General features: G+C 40.4%; 1 protein-coding gene across 1 annotated transcript in view; it reads right to left on the reverse strand.

The window, feature by feature from the left end:
- The window catches only part of STPG2 (sperm tail PG-rich repeat containing 2), a 217468-nt gene that overhangs the window by 179600 nt on the left and 21429 nt on the right, over positions 1-16439 (reverse strand). The window contains exons 6-7 of the mRNA XM_060278456.1: positions 13178-13289; positions 50-142 (exon numbers count right to left, since the gene is read on the reverse strand). Of these exons, the coding sequence (XP_060134439.1) occupies positions 50-142; positions 13178-13289 (205 nt within the window). The remainder of the gene's footprint in view (positions 1-49; positions 143-13177; positions 13290-16439) is intronic.

Genomic DNA, 16439 nt, shown 5'->3' on the forward strand with positions numbered 1-16439 from the left:
CATTATGGAAAATGGAAAAAGAAAGAAAAAGAGCTATATTACTTCTTACTTCGGCAAGAGAAAGGAAAGGAGCACTTTGTGTTGCACTAACTGGCTTCTCAAACTGACTTCTTATGTAATACTGGCCAGGACCTGGAACACCCTGCAAAACAGTTATAGCAACTATGACTGAAATAGCATCAAATACAACACACACTTTGTATTGCAGGCTGTGTTAACTCTGGAACAAGAGCAGTGACAGGAAAGGTGGAGTATAAATACATTAAATAATTGTGATAAAAGGCTTCCCTTTATGAAACTTAACGAAAGAGAAAACCCTGAGAAAATCACAGAACATAGAACTCAAACCACAGAAATAATCCAAGGCTTCCAAAAGTAAATGTTTTAGGCAATTATGTGAATCAGCTGTATAGTCACATTTTGAGGAGATATGGGATGTTTCTTTTCACTGTTGAGATTCTGAAAAATTGTGGCCAAGGGCAAAGATCAAACAGCACCGTGAATGAGCAATGGAAGATCCTTCCTTCCACCATGCAAACAGCTTCCATGTCAACCAAGACCCTGAAATAACAGATTGCAGAGAAGCCAGTCCATAGCTTCCTTCCTCTCAACCGAGAAAGATCACACACATTGCAAAATGTGCTTTCAGTCAGGCCCTTTTTTCAGCTGGAACTCACTGGAACTCAGTTCTGGCACCTCTAAGGTAGGTTCCATTGCCATTATAAGAGAGTAAAGGAGGTGTTCATGGAGAGTTCTGGCACCTCTTTTTCTAGAAAAATAGCACTGCTTTCAGTTTAGGCTATCAACATGGTGACAGAAGGAAGGTATTTCAGTGCCAAGAATGCTTCATTCTACCCACACCACTTTTGAATGCACAAACAGGATTCTGCAACACCAAAATATATTGCTTTCAAATTGTGAAACACAACAACTATGTATACACCCCCAACCGTTTTTTTTTCTGGTGTGCAGGAGGGAACATAACTGGAAAAAGGTGAAGTGCAACATTGTTGTTGTTGTTTAGTCGTTCAGTCGTGTCCAACTCTTTGTGACCCCATGGACCAGAGCACTGCAGGCACTCCTGTCTTCCACTGCCTCCCGCAGTTTGGTCAAATTCATGTTGGTGGCTTTGAGAACACTGTCCAACCATCTCGTCCTCTGTCGTCCCCTTCTCCTTGTGCCCTCCATCTTTCCCAACAGCAGGGTTTTTCCCAGGGAGTCTTCTCTTCTCATGAGGTGGCCAAAGTATTGGAGCCTCAGCTTCAGGATCTGTCCTTCCAGTGAGCACTCAGGGCTGATTTCCTTCAGGATGGATAGGTTTGATCTTCTTGCAGTCCATGGGACTCTCAAGAGTCTCCTCCAGCACCATAATTCAAAAGCATCAATTCTTCGGCGATCAGCCTTCTTTATGGTCCAGCTCTCACTTCCATACATCACTACTGGGAAAACCATAGCTTTAACTATACGGACCTTTGTAGGCAAGGTGAAGTCAGAGTAGATTAACTACAATTCTAAACACATTTACCAGGAAGTAACCCCCTTTGAAGGGACCCAGATGGCGCTGTGGTTAAGCCACTGAGCCTAGGGCTTGCTGATCAGAAGGTCGGCGGTTCGAATCCCTGTGACGGGGTGAGCTCCCGTTGCTTGGTCCCAGCTCCTGCCAACCTAGCAGTTCGAAAGCACGTCAAAATGCAAGTAGATAAATAGGAACCGCTACAGCGGGAAGGTAAACGTCGTTTCCATGTGCTGCTCTGGTTTGCCAAAAGCGGCTTTGTCATGCTGGCCACATGACCTGGAAGCTATACGCCGGCTCCCTCAGCCAATAATGCGAGATGAGCGCACAACCCCAGAGTCGGTCACTATACAGACCTTTGTCGGCAAGGTGATGTCTCTGCTTTTTAAGATGCTGTCTAGGTTTGTCATTGCTTTTCTCCCAAGAAGTTGAGTGGTCTATGCCACTCAGTCTTAAAGTATGAAATGCTCTGTGAAGGGCCCACTGGGGCAGGACTCGAGGGCCATTTGTCTTGGATCTCAAGGTCAAAGGAGGCTCAGATTTAGACAATAATTAATACTTTGGCATTTGATAAGTTTTGCAATTTGTCCTTAAGCACATCAGATGAAATGTGACACACACACACTCAGCTTAGAGCTGCAAAATTAAGGAAATAAGAGATGTCATTTGGTAGAAGACATACTTTTTTGTTAAATGATATATATCTCACTCTTTTTCTTGGTGCCTTATTTTGTTTGTGTGGGTCATAATTTTTAAATTATTTTAGCTAGAGGGGCTCAAAAGACAAGAGTGGCCTGGGTGCCTATGGACCTCTGAGAAGGCCTGACTCCTGCACACAATGAATGTCAAGTTACTCCAATTATTAAAGAATATGAGGCAGACTGCTCAGAGTTTCTTATATGCACCAGATTTTCAAGACCAATGGTCAGGAAGCAACGAGGCAGCCAGGACAGGTAGTCTAAAGGCAAGAGTGCAGTCAGGGCCCCATGGAGATTCGAATTACACGCCAACTGCCCCACATAGGCAATGGAAATTGAAATATAATCATCATTCCTTTTTCAAAATGAGCCCAAAAGGTAAAGGCTGGAGTATTTATGAAAATTTATCTCATTAAGTATACTTGCTCTTGTTAAATGAAGTGCCATAAAACAAATTTAAATACACTTTAAAATAAATGCTTATTAACCTAAAGTGCATTCCATATGGTTCTTATCTCAACCGGACTTTCAGCTAAATGGCTAGAATACCAAGGCTCTAAGAGAAAATAGGTCTCTCACAGCAGAAGGTTGCATTAAATTAATGAGGGAGGCACAGATGTAGAAATACTTTTGCTGACCAATTTCCAGTGCTTGATTGGCTAATGCTTAATGCATGTCTTCCATCTTACAATAGACCAAAGATTTTGTATTGGCAGTACTAATTTGCATAATTGCAACATAGATTTTAGTTAACTCAAGGCTCAAATACATCCTGTGTTTTAATAAAGCAAATAAGTGCACTCAGCATAGACAAAACTGAACTAATTAAATCTTAAAAGACTTATGGTAATTCAGTTTAAAATGGTAAATGGTAAGTTATGTAGTAAAGATTGAAAAATACCTTAGAATCAATCAATAATATGTAAGGGGCAGGGTAACTTAGATATCTGCATTAGGAAGAATTTATGGCCCCAAATAATAATAATTAAAAAGAATAAGACTGTATTTCACTGGGAAAATATATCAATTGTCCTAGTTTATGCTGGCAAACCAGATAATGAGATGCTGATATATCAGCATGATGTCTGTTTTCTGTCTTATTATTTCCTTAAGCTTAAATAAGTGCAGAAACAGTACCTTTGTAAACTCTCTGCCCAGTAAATATATATATGAAGGTTCTTATACCAGATATTTGCTAGCATTACTATGTGCAGGTTTAGAGGAACAAACTTATGGGTCTGTCTTAAGAGTCTCAATAGTCATTTTAACTTCTGGAGACAAGGAATGCTGCTACTAATGTATAGATTTCACTAAAGCAATTGCAAACTGTACTGGAGAAGTTATAAATATTCATAAAGAAATTAGCATCAAAGTAAGATTAATTCTAAGAGAACTCACCTACTGAAAATTCCATCAGCAGATAAATATTTTATACTTCTTAAGAAGTCTCTCTTCTTGTTCACTAATGCAACTTGATTACTATTAACCTTTCACTGTTGTGACATCCTTTTCCCTCCCATTTAAACTCATCTCAAAACTTCCTGAAAGCACACTCTTAACACTGCACTACCATTACTATTTGTTATCTTCCAAAAGGCATTTAACTTCAAAAGGCAACCAGAACACGACCCAGTTCAGCATTACATGGAGTTTAAAAGTGAGCTCATGAAGTCGAACACAGTCCTATTTAATCTCAAAAAGGGAACCCTTTCAACAAAAGTTAAGAGAATATAGTTACAAGGAAATTCAAAGAGCTTCATTAAAGAAACTCAACCTTCAGGAGCTTTTGTTGTTGTTTAGTCATTTAGTCGTGTCCGACTCTTCGTGACCCCAGGCACTCTTGTCTTCCACTGCCTCCCGCAGTTTGGTCAGTCTCATATTGGTAGCTGCGAGAACACTGTCCAACCATCTCGTCCTCTGTCGTCCCCTTCTCCTTGTAGAGTCCCAAGGGTCATCTAGCCCAACACGATGCAATGCAGGAATCTTAACTAAAGTACCCATGACAGATATATTCAACCTCTGCTTAAAAACCTCCAAGGAAGGAGAGTTCACCACTTTCCAAGAGAGTCCGCTCCACTGTACAACAGCTCGTACCATCAGAAAGTTCTTATTGATATTCAGTCGGATTCTCATTCCAGCAGAAGAAAACAAGCTTGCTCCATCTCCCTTGTGACAGCCCTTTAGATATTTGAAGATGGCTGTCACATCTTCTCTCAGTCTCCTCTTTCCCAGGCTAAACATACCCAAGTCCCTCAACCATTCCTTGTTAAGCTTGGTTTCCAGATCCTTGATAATCTTGGTCGCCCTCCTCTGCACACGTTCTATGTTGTCTATCTTCTTAAAATTGTAGTGCCCAAAACAGGACACAGTATTCTAGGTGGCATCTGACCAAAGCAGAATAGAGCAGTTCTGTTGCTTCCCTTGATCAGGACACTATACATCTGTTGATACAGCCTAGAACAGCATCAGGGTTTGTTTGTTTTGTTGTTGTTGTTGTTGTTGTTGTTTTGCTGTTGCATCACACTATTGACTCATGTTAAGCTTGTGGTCTACGAAGACCCCTGGATCATTTTCACACCTGGATCGTTTCCAAGCCAGGTGTCCCCCATCTTATATTTGTGACGCGGTTTTTCCTGCATAAATGCAGGAAACCCCATGGACCATAGCACGCCAGGCACTCCTGTCTTCCACTGCCTCCCACAGTTTGGTCAAACTCATGTTCGTAGCTTCGAGAACACTGTCCAACCATCTCATCCTCTGTCGTCCCCTTCTCCTTGTGCCCTCAAACTTTCCCAACATCAGGGTCTTTTCCAGGGAGTCTTCTCTACTCATGAGGTGGCCAAAGTATTGGAGCCTCAGCTTCACGATCTGTCCTTCCAGTGAGCACTCAGGGCTGATTTCCTTCAGGATGGATAGGTCTGATCTTCTTGCAGTCCATGGGACTCTCAAGAGTCTCCTCCAGCACCATAATTCAAAAGCATCAATTCTTCGGTGATCAGCCTTCTTTATGATCCAACTCTCACTTCCATACATCACTACTGGGAAAACCATAGCTTTAACTATATGGACCTTTGTCAGCAAGGTGATGTCTCTGCTTTTTAAGATGCTGTCTAGGTTTGTCATTGCTTTTCTCCCAAGAAGCAGGCGTCTTTTAATTTCGTGACTGCTGTCACCATCTGCAGTGATCAAGGAGCCCAAGAAAGTAAAATCTCTCACTGCCTCCATTTCTTCCCCTTCTATTTGCCAGGTGATGGGACCAGTGGCCATGATCTTGGTTTTTTTTATGTTGAGCTTCAGACCATATTTTGCGCTCTCCTCTTTCACCCTCATTAAAAGGTTCTTTAATTCCTCCTTACTTTCTGCCATCAAGGTTGTGTCATCTGCATATCTGAGGTTGTTGATATTTCTTCTGGCAATCTTAATTCCGGTTTGGGATTAATCTAGTCCAGCCTTTCGCATGATGAATTTTGCATATAAGTTAAATAAGCAGGGAGACAATATACAATCTTGTAGTACTCCTTTCCCAATTTTGAACCAATCATTTGTTCCATATCCAGTTCTAACTGCATAGTCAATGAAGCAGAAGTAGACGTTTTTCTGGAACTCTCTAGCTTTCTCCATAATCCAACGCATGTTTGCTATTTGGTCTCTGGTTCCTCTGCCCCTTCTAAATCCAGCTTGCACTTCTGGGAGTTCTCGGTCCACATACTGCCTAAGCCTGCCTTGTAGAATTTTAAGCATAACCTTGCTAGCGTGTGAAATGCGCACAATTGTGCGGTAGTTGGAGCATTTGGCACTGCCCTTCTTTGGGATTGGGATGTAGACTGATCTTCTCCAATCCTCTGGCCATTGCTGAGTTTTCCAAACTTGCTGGCATATTGGGTGTAGCACATTAACAGCATCATCTTTTAAAATTTTAAATAGTTCAGCTGGAATATCATCACTTCCACTGGCCTTGTTATTAGCAGTGCTTTCTAAGGCCCATTTGACTTCACTCTCCAGGATGTCTGGAGACCAAGATACTGAAGCTTAAATTTCTTGACAGAATAACATCATAGTTTCAGAATGCTTGATATGACAATATAAGCATTTTTGGGCTGTCTGTACCCACTCTGAATCAACTGACTTGATGGTAAAAGCAGAATTCTTTCAGAAGCCACCCAAAAATTAAGCTGAAATAAATATGGATCTCTGAAAGCACCTTTAAAGGAATAGAGGTAACCCTAAAGATGGAATCAACTTTAAAATCAAAAGCAGAACTTATACATTGCATTATTACTGAGTTCGTTGTGTAACCATCCTTATGTAAGATGTATGCAGCCAATTATGAAAGAAATGATTGCAAGAGGCCTAAAACATGGAGACATGAAAGCATGTTTGCATGGAAAAAATTCATTAATTAGCCAAGCGAAAACTGTCATGCAACAGTGATGATGAGCCTCTGGGAGCAGCTACCATTGTAACAGAATAATAGTCATTTTAATTAGCTAAAACATTAAAGCATTCACCTCAGTGGTTGCCTCAATTGTTTGTACTTTAAAAAAAGAAAGGCTTTTTGTCCTCTGTGCAGTTGACAACAAATGTCCCCAATACATTTTTATCTTCAGGGGAAAGTAATTCATGTCAGCATTATTCTAGAGTAATTCAAGAAAGCATGCTAGTTTTTGTGAAATATCCCCGCTACTGCGGCAAAATTATGGTAGCATAAAGAATGTCATAGTAATATTTTTTTATTCACTGTTCATATAATTTTCTTCATTTCAACAGTAACTGAAAGGTTGTTGTACTGGAATGTCATCAACAATGAAACTATTACAAAACACCCAAGATCCGGAAGCATGTATGTAAACTGCAGGTCACAAGTGAGGCCGGTTAAGAAAAGCAAGACTCATATCATTGAGGGCCTTTCCATCCTGTTAGCTTACAGCAGGTGTAGGGAACTTTTGACTCTGTAGATGTTGATGAACTATAACTCCCATTATACTTGACCACTAGCCATGGTTGCTGGGGATGATGCAAGTTGTGGTTCAGCACCATCTAAAGGGTTCAAGGTTCCCCATACCTGGCTGGCAGAGTAGTAAAGATAGAACTATTAATTGTTTGTTATCGGTAGGGATGTCACAGACAACCAAATAACAGAAATTTGCGTTTCTGATGAGACTTCACCAATGTCCTGATCCATCAGAAACAAAAATATTTAATGTTTAATGTTTAATAGACCATTGTATTTTATTTTCATGTTGGAAGCCGCCCAGAGTGGCTGGGGAAACCCAGCCAGATGGACGGGGTATAAATAATAAATTATTATTATTATTATTATTATTATTATTATTATTATTATTATCTATTAGAGATAACCTTCCAACAGAACTGACTCTATTAAGTTGCATGGGTCAATTGTAAATTGGCTCATGCTATCACTTAGAAGCTTTGCTCAGGGAGAAAAGCAAGGGCTTACTAGGAAATTTGTGAACTCAGCTTTAGATGACTGGGAGCTGTAGCCAGGAGAGTTGGTGTATACTCAACTAAGAGTGTGACTGCAAAGATCCCAATTCAAATCTCAATGTTTCTGCAGGTCCAAATTGCAAACATTTGCTTCTGAATACAGGCAACTCCCCATTTACACACGCAGTGCCAGGTCAACCAAGTCACTCAGTCCCTCCAGCTCGCTGGAGCCAGAAGGGCGGTGGTACTGGCACAGCTCACACACGCAGGAAAGAAGGCACACGTCAGCTGGGCTGGTCAACCAAGCTCCACCACCCCTCCAGCTCCAGTTTCTCCACATGTCAGCTGTGCCAGCGCACAGAGCCACACATGTATGATGTCAGGTTTAGGGCAGGTTGGTGTGGCTTCCCCAAAATGGCCTGGTGAGCAAAGTTTGACCTGTGGGACAAAGATGACCCACTCCTGAAATAATGGGAGAGGCCAAAGCTCAGTGGTAGAGCACAAAAGAAACCCAGATTCAAACCCTGGCATCTGCAGTTGAAGCTATCTAAAGTAGCAATGCTGAGAAGGCTCTCAGGCCTTGGGAAACACTTAGAATTGACAGTGCTAGGCTATATGGACCAAGAGTCTAATTCAATAGAATGCCATATCCTCCAACATCCTGTTGATCAAAATTGGGATGCTCATGTTTTGGTTCCAAGCTGTTATGGGAGCCAACTAACTCACGCAAGAACAAAAAACAAGCACACTTTATTTTTGTCTACAGTACTCTCTAAAGAGTAGTCAGTATGTGTTGATACTTTCTGCAAAGTGAAAGCAAACTGCATTTGCTGGTTTCCTTTATCATTACAGAAATGAAATCTATTTTAAATCAACAGAAATAAGAGTAGAAGACAGTAATAAAAACCAAGTACTCCACCTAACACAAGACAAACAATTAATGCTGCATTTTATATGCCAAGTACCCGTGATTGTTAAATAAATCACCTCCATGTGAAATATTAAACGTGTACTTTTATTGTCCTATTAATTTGCTGTATCTGCAACTTTACAAGTGAGTGCTTTATTCATTCCGGAGTGTATTATTTCTGACAATCATGGTAATTGTATTCTTTATTAAATGGATTAAACCCATTCAGATACCAAGAGATATTTACCTTCTTGCCAGACACTCAGAATATAGGAGCTCTAGGACATGGTCACCCTTTAACAAAATACGGAAGAGATTGCCATCTTTTATTGCCTGTATCTCACAAAATCTATGAGACGAACATAGTTATTTAAAAAGCAGCAACATGTAAGGAATATGTCCCCTGATTTCAATGGCACAAATGAAAATGGTAACCATCTCCTTGCTACCATGTGTCCGCTCATTTTGTCAGCACAGATTTCTCCGAGGGCCTAGAAGATAGGTTAAATGTACATATGAATTTACTTATCTGATTTTTTATTATTATTAAAATAACAGCTTCCTCAATAATAATTTTCATCAGAACATCATGGGGAACTGAAGGTTCAATCCTGAGTGGATACGTCTATTTAGATATTTTTTAAAAGAGCTAGTGCCCTATGGTGACCCTTCTGCATGGGGGCACTACACTAACAAAGGAAGCGTCCAGCGCCTGAAATGTTCAGAGATTGGTAACTCTTGCAATAAAATCTCTGGAGGCTGGTAAACTTTCGAATGTCTCAATCCTGAATAGCTAGTCACGAAAAATCAGCAATCAATAAGAAATACAAGGAGGGTAGCTGTTTGCATTTAAAGGACCAATTATTCTGTTGGTGTATACAAGTATCTGTTTTGTTTCTGCAGAAGGTAGACATTCTCCTCCCAAAAAGAGTATATACTTTCTTCAAAGCTATTTTTAATTATAGACTTGGTGACATAATTTTCTACTAGTCATAATAATGCTCATAGAAGTGTAAAATATTAAGATATATTTGTTTGTTTTTAAAAAGCCAAATTCCAAAGAAAGACAGAAGAGTAACAGTGGAGATAAATGCAGCCAAGTCATGGGCGATTTTGACATTATAACCAGTTACGGGTATTCAGAGCTTATACGTTTTCTCTTATATTGCCATTTCAAACTACTCAATCCTCATGTTCCTGGCTGACAATATAACACAGGATGGCATTAGGTATAAAAGTTGCAAATGCCAGCAGGAGCTCTAAATGTCAGCCACAACTTCAACAGGTACATTTAGAAAACCAATTCCTTCACACAGCTGTACAGCTACAGTAGATGGCAAAACAAGCTTTAAAAAAAAAGCTGTATTTTTCTCGTTTGGAAATTACAAAAGCAGCAGTGATAACTAGTACCATGTAGCCACTAGGTAAGTGAAAAGTGCTATGCTAGTTATTTATATTTCTGTGCCGTTATGGAGCATGTGGGGAGATTTTATTATTTTTAAAAATTATGTTATATTTATATCCCGTCTTTCTTCTTATAAGCTGAAGGTGGTCTGACAAGGTGGTCCAGGATCAGTGAACTTCATGGCTTGAGTGGGGATTTGAACCCTGGTCTCCCAGGTTTTAGTCTAACACTCTAAACTTCCATATCAGGCATCCCCAAACTGCGGCCCTCCAGATGTTTTGGCCTGCAACTCCCATGATCCCTAGCTAACAGGACCAGTGGTCAGGGATGGTGGGAATTGTAGTCCAAAACATCTGGAGGGCCGAAGTTTGGGAATACCTGTTCTATACTGAACTGGCTTCATTTGTTACGGTTGATCAGAATAAAGTTTTTAAATTACAGCCTAAAATACGACTTTCTAATTTTGGGGGGTGCCCAAAAATAAGTAGAGAGGGCAAACTCTCAAAGCAGATAATTTGCTTTCAGGGTTATACAATCACATCTATTCCTTTCAAACAGCAAGAACCACAGCAAAAGAAGCAGAACGTCCGAAGCTAAAATAAATATTAGCGTATTTTAAACAATATTCAAAAATTCTGACAAGCTTTGAATATATTTTTAAGACATTTTTATACCAGACCAGGAATAATAGGGAATATTCCACATTTCAAACTTCGATGAGAAATAAAACATTAAGGCTGCAATCCTGCACAAATCTTCCTGGGAGTAAGCCCAGTTAACAATGATACTTACTTCTTACCAGGCCTATATAGGGCTGCACAGTGAAGATGGAATTTCCTTCAAAGAACAGATTTTTAAAAATTATGAATTGTAAGTTCTCACATTTAAGGCGCATAACATGCATTTCCTGAAGTTTGGAGAAACAGAGATTTCTTTTTTAAAAAAAAAATCAAGGACACTTAAATCAGTTGAGTAAAATGCAACTGATTGACCAAAAATAATTATTATTACATGCAAAATAAATAAACATATCCTCTGATTTCTGGAATGTGTGTTGTCCAGAGGTTAATTAAATCTGTAAAAACAATGTTATACATTGATTGCCACTTTTTTCACCTGCTCCAAAGACAAGCAGGTAAAGAGCAACAAAAGTCAGTTTCTAGAATAATATTATTCGAAATAAGCTGATTGCTCTCTGTGAGGTAACACTGTGTGTCCTGCTTAGGACGACTTTGCCTGTCCTCCAGGTACACCCAAAGGGCAACGTAGGCAATAATGACCCATCTGTTCACTACTGGCAACTAGAAAACTTCTAATGAAGACAGATGTGGGTCACCCTGTACAAACATGCTGCAGGGTGCTAATGAATCCTCCTAATGGTCACTACCTGCCAGTTTTGACTGATTGATGAACAAAAGGGTTAAGCTTGAAAAGCTAAGATGAGTACTACAGACAATCATCAGTCTTATTACAATGTCTCTTTCACTCTGACACCCTTGCTCTTTCCTGTCATCTGTCTGAGTTTAGAAAAATATATTCCTATTACTGATTCTGACAAATAAGCCCACCAAATCTTGCAAGAAATCCTCTCCTGAATGGAACGCATCATTTTTTAAATGCAGCATACAATTTACAAAAGTATTGATAAAACGTAAGTCTTTCTGAAATATTCAATACCAATCTGCGGCTCAACTGTACGCGAATCGTATCCTGCACCCAGTCACCAGCAGCTCAACACAGCATAGCAACAAAAAGGAAACTATTTCATCAAAAAGTATGTTCAGGCTTTATGGAGAGTTCCATTCCCTTGCCAACCATGACATCATTCCCAATCTACTTCCTCTAGAAAATTTGCATGCAAAGTACCAATCACCATGCCTCAACATCGTTGATGCAATGCTGACTCTACTATATATGACAAACATTTCTAAATAGTATCCCCAGCAGACTGTGTATACTCAAATAAGAGATCAGATCAGATCAGCTTTGGCTGGTGGCCCAGGTGTGCCCCATCTGGAAAGGGATAGCCTAACTTATTATTATTATTATTATTATTATTATTATTATTATTATTATTATTATTATTATTACCCCGCCCATCTGGCTGAGTTTCCCCAGCCACAACTTTTGTTGTCTATGCCCTGGTAACCTCTAGGTTTTATTACGGCAACACATTATATGTGGGGCAGCCTCTGAAAGCAGTTCAGAAACTTCAGCTGGTGCAGAATTCAGCGGTCCGGTTGCTCAACGGCGCAAGACAATCAGAGCATATAACACCTCCTCAGGAACTCCTCTGTCTCAAATTATTTCTCATACTATACTCCAGTTGCCCATGGTTTGAATTTTTCATGCTCTCCGATAAATTTAGCACTATTTTCTATACTTAAAACATCATGCCCATCCAGACAGCAGGCTTAGGCTCTACAAACATCTACTGAAGGTGGGGCAGAGATCCCGCAGGATTGGCTCCACTACCAAATCCCCCAAGAGGAACTTGTTTGCACAGCCAGTTGACTGCAGAAAGCAGAGCCTGGTTATAATACTCATCAGATGATGGCCGGTAGAACTGAAGTCTGTTTAATTGGCTGTGCTCACACAGCTAGTGCCTTCAGAAAGCAGGACTGTTGCAAAAGCTACAGCTGCTTTAGAGAAGCACACAAGACTCTTTGCAAGGCCTGAACAGAGCTTTGAAGCACGCAGTCACCTACAGACCAAAAAAGGTTCCTCTTATCAAGATACACTCCTTTAAAAAAAAAATCTTACAGTTCAATCCTAAAATGGCTTTTGGACTGGGGGGTTGGATCAGATCACCCTTGGGGTACCTTCCGACTCTACAATTCTATGATTCAGTGAAGCCCACTGGGAAGAACGGGATCACTTCTAAAATCCCTTGCACTCACTTCTAAAATCCCTTGCACCAACACAATATTTTGTCCCCAGAAACAAACAATATTGCAATATTGCAACAATCACTCAGCAGTCATTATTTGCAAGCAGTTCTTTAAAACATCACACATTGGTTCTCAGCAAAATTCTATACAGCAGTACTCTAATGACCGATTTCCTCCACCAATTTGGATGAATCTTCTTTCATGCCTGAACTGAAGTATGTTTTCTATTTATGCAGTTCTTCAAATCCTAGAACTTCTGTCCCACCATAAATAACACTTAAAGTACTACAAAATGCAGTATTGAATTGGCATTACCTTCTTTTCTTCCTGTAATACTATTCCTTCATGATACCGTGGAACATGGAGGTCATATTTTCTCTGGTCTTCCTTTCTGATGTTGACATTTTCATAATGCACTGCGTTTTCCCTTTAGAAAGTTTGAAGAGATTTATAAGTCGTTTCTTAAATGTGCCTGGGCACCTAAATATGCACACAGTGAAAGCTTTCACCCTTTCCCCGCAAGAGTATATTAGAAACAGCTGCTCTTTGCAATAACAGATGAGAGGCTAGTTTGCTCACTAATAGGACAGCCAAAGTTTATGTAGTGCTATTCTACGTATTTCTGTTTTCATATTCAAGTTTCCTTGCCATAGGTGAACTACAATAAAAAACACAGTGGAGGCAGAAGACAGCCAGGAAGCTAAATAACCATTAAGCATGGAAAATAATGCCTCAAGTGGATCTAGACCAGCAACCTCGCTTGAGTATTACAGCCTTGTGAGAAACCATTGTTTCTCAACATTCAAAAGCTTCTTAGTATTTTCGGCTAGCATGCCCAAAGGTTTTGTTATGTTACATAACCACAGAATTTGGCGGGGAAACGAGAGAGAGAGAGAGAGAGAGAGAGAGAGAGAGAGAGAGAGAGAGAGAATCTAATTGTGTAGTGCAGGATTACAATCCCCCGTTTTTCTTAATAGAGCATGGTAGAAAAGGATTAAATTGGAACAGATGCTCAGATAGTGGAATAATGTAAATCCATATAAAACTAAGAAAATTAATTTAATTAGCAACAGTAAAGCAGAGTAGTTTTAAGCTGCTCGTGATTCTTTCTAGGATCAGTGCAAGAAACCCTCTAGCACTAACATTAATGTATTCAGCTACATCCCCAATTCAGCAACTTTAAGCACCCCCTGATCGTTAAACTGGTGCCAGCAAGGTGGAATTATTTATTTATTTATTCAAATAATATTTATCCATTTTAGAACATTACAAAATACAAAAAGAGAAAAAAGAAAAAAACACAAAAAGAAAAAACATTACAATTCCAACAATCTTTCATTTTTACTTAACATTGTAGACTTCCTCAATTCCCCCCCCCCCTCACTGGGTCCATTTTGGGCAATTGTCATACTATATCTTTAATCATTTTGACACATTTTTTTAATTATCTTTCAATTATTGCTAATCTAAAAACATCACTTATCCCTAACCTATAATCATCAATTATTCTTAATCCAGAATTTATTTCCAAACCATCTATCTTCTTTTTCACCCCTTAGCCTAAAATTTATTCCCCCAAAAAACCCATAATTTCAAACCTTATTTATTCTATCCTAATAACATTTATGCATTTATATCTATATCAGCCCCCCCTCCCCTGGACTCGGAGTCTCCTAGACGATTCAGCCAGTTCCATAGGTCAAACCAGTTTCGGACCACCTTGATCAATCAGAAAATATCATCCAATATTACTCCTCACCCCACTCCCACTCTGTCCCAGCCTGTCAACCACATTTCCTTCTTCATCCCCTGCTGTCTCCCCATTTCTCTAACAATTACACAATACCATCCATCTAGATGTCCACTTTTCAATCCTTTTCACCATTTTTATACTCCATAGATTCTGACCCCAGCATGGGTCCTGCTCTCCTCTCTCACTAGGAGGGCATTATTCCATGCTGGTTCTTCTTTAAAAACCTTTTGAATCAAGCATGGGTCTTGTTTCCCCCCCCCCCCTCACTGGGAGAACAGTGTCCCATGCCCCTTCTTCTTCCTTAGAATCAAATTACATTGTCCAGAACTGATGAATGTCCAGGACTGGTGAGTGTTCATCTTTCTTCTCTAGACACTCTGATGAAATTAATCCTTTTTTCAATTTCCACATATTTCTGATTCATTTTTCCAATTTGTATGTATTTTGTCGTACTTCACTTCTTAATTCCCATAGCAATTTCAGGAATTCCACTTGAAAATCAATAAAGTCGTGTGCTATTATGTCTACTGGCATCTTGCTCGTCTCGAATTTCATGGGAACAGCAAAGGCTCCAAAACAGGAAATGGCGAAGTTCGTATCTTCAAACTTCAAAAACAGAAATTGTATCCAAATTGGTTGCAAACTAGCATTTTCAGTTCTTCTTCATACCTTAATACTCTTATGCTCATTTACAAGTACAGCATTATCAAGCTTCTATTCCCAGTCTTATATTTGTGCTCTCTTCAATACTGACAGTTCACGAGGTAAACAGATTCCTTCCTTTTGTGATGTCATAATGGCGGCTCGCTGATCCCTCCAGGGACCCGACCCCAGCTTGCAGGGGAACTTTCCCCAGTCCAAAATATTTTTTTTTACAGGGATTTCACTAAATTCAACCCTTCTCCCCTTTACCCTGCCTCAGGGGGAAGGTCTTAAGTCCACTTCTTGGGAATTGAAAGCTTCCTTCTTGGGAATTGAAAGCTTCTGGCTTCGGGCAAGATAACTGCGTCTCAGTTCTCTCAATGGGGGAGATGGACTTTTAAATCCGTTTTTAAATCTCCTCCCGTGGCCATTTTTTTTCAAATTGAAAATCCCTTTCTTTTACACATGGTAACTAAAGTCCTGAATTCTTTCAAGATCGGAAGAATCTACCGCTCAAAGTGCTGTCAGCTCAGAGCTTCGCATTGCGGAGGTAGCGAGTCCACTCAAGGCACCCACGTCTCAACTCCGCTCACTCTCGGGGCTCTGAAAAGAGCTTACTGGGGAGCGAAGGAAACGTTTTGGGGCTCAGCTGAGTCTCCACAACCCCAGAAAGCTTGATCTGGGGTTCTTCCGGGGGTCTGCGGGGCTCTCGTGGCTCCCCCCCTCCTCCACAGCGCCAGGATCCTCAGAGTTCGAGGTTTCCTTGCCGCTCAGCAATGGCGGTAGACCGGAAGTCCAAGGTGGACTTATTTAAAGTGCAAAAGGGGCACTCAGAAAAGTGGTGTTGAACCCAACCCCATTCACAATTTTCCTCCTAGCTGTCCATCCTCCTAGGCCATTTTCTCACCGGCTGGCAATTAGCCGAGGTGACAGAAAAGAAACTCAGGGAGGTGCCTTCGAGGGGGAAATCAGTAGTCTAGGGCAGCTTCAGTACCCTCCACTTCTGTATCCCTTTAAACGAGGAAGATTTCACCCACATCCCAAAGAGACACGTGGCCTTGGAAAGAAACTTGTCACAGGTCACATTCCAGTAGTGGGAGGAGCAAGAGTCACACCACGCCCTCTCTTCCTCTCTATCTCTCACACACGTATACATTCCATCTCTTTCGCTTGTTTCTCTCT

The sequence above is a fragment of the Zootoca vivipara genome, chromosome 9, assembly GCF_963506605.1.
Source record: "Zootoca vivipara chromosome 9, rZooViv1.1, whole genome shotgun sequence".
NCBI lineage: Eukaryota > Metazoa > Chordata > Lepidosauria > Squamata > Lacertidae > Zootoca > Zootoca vivipara.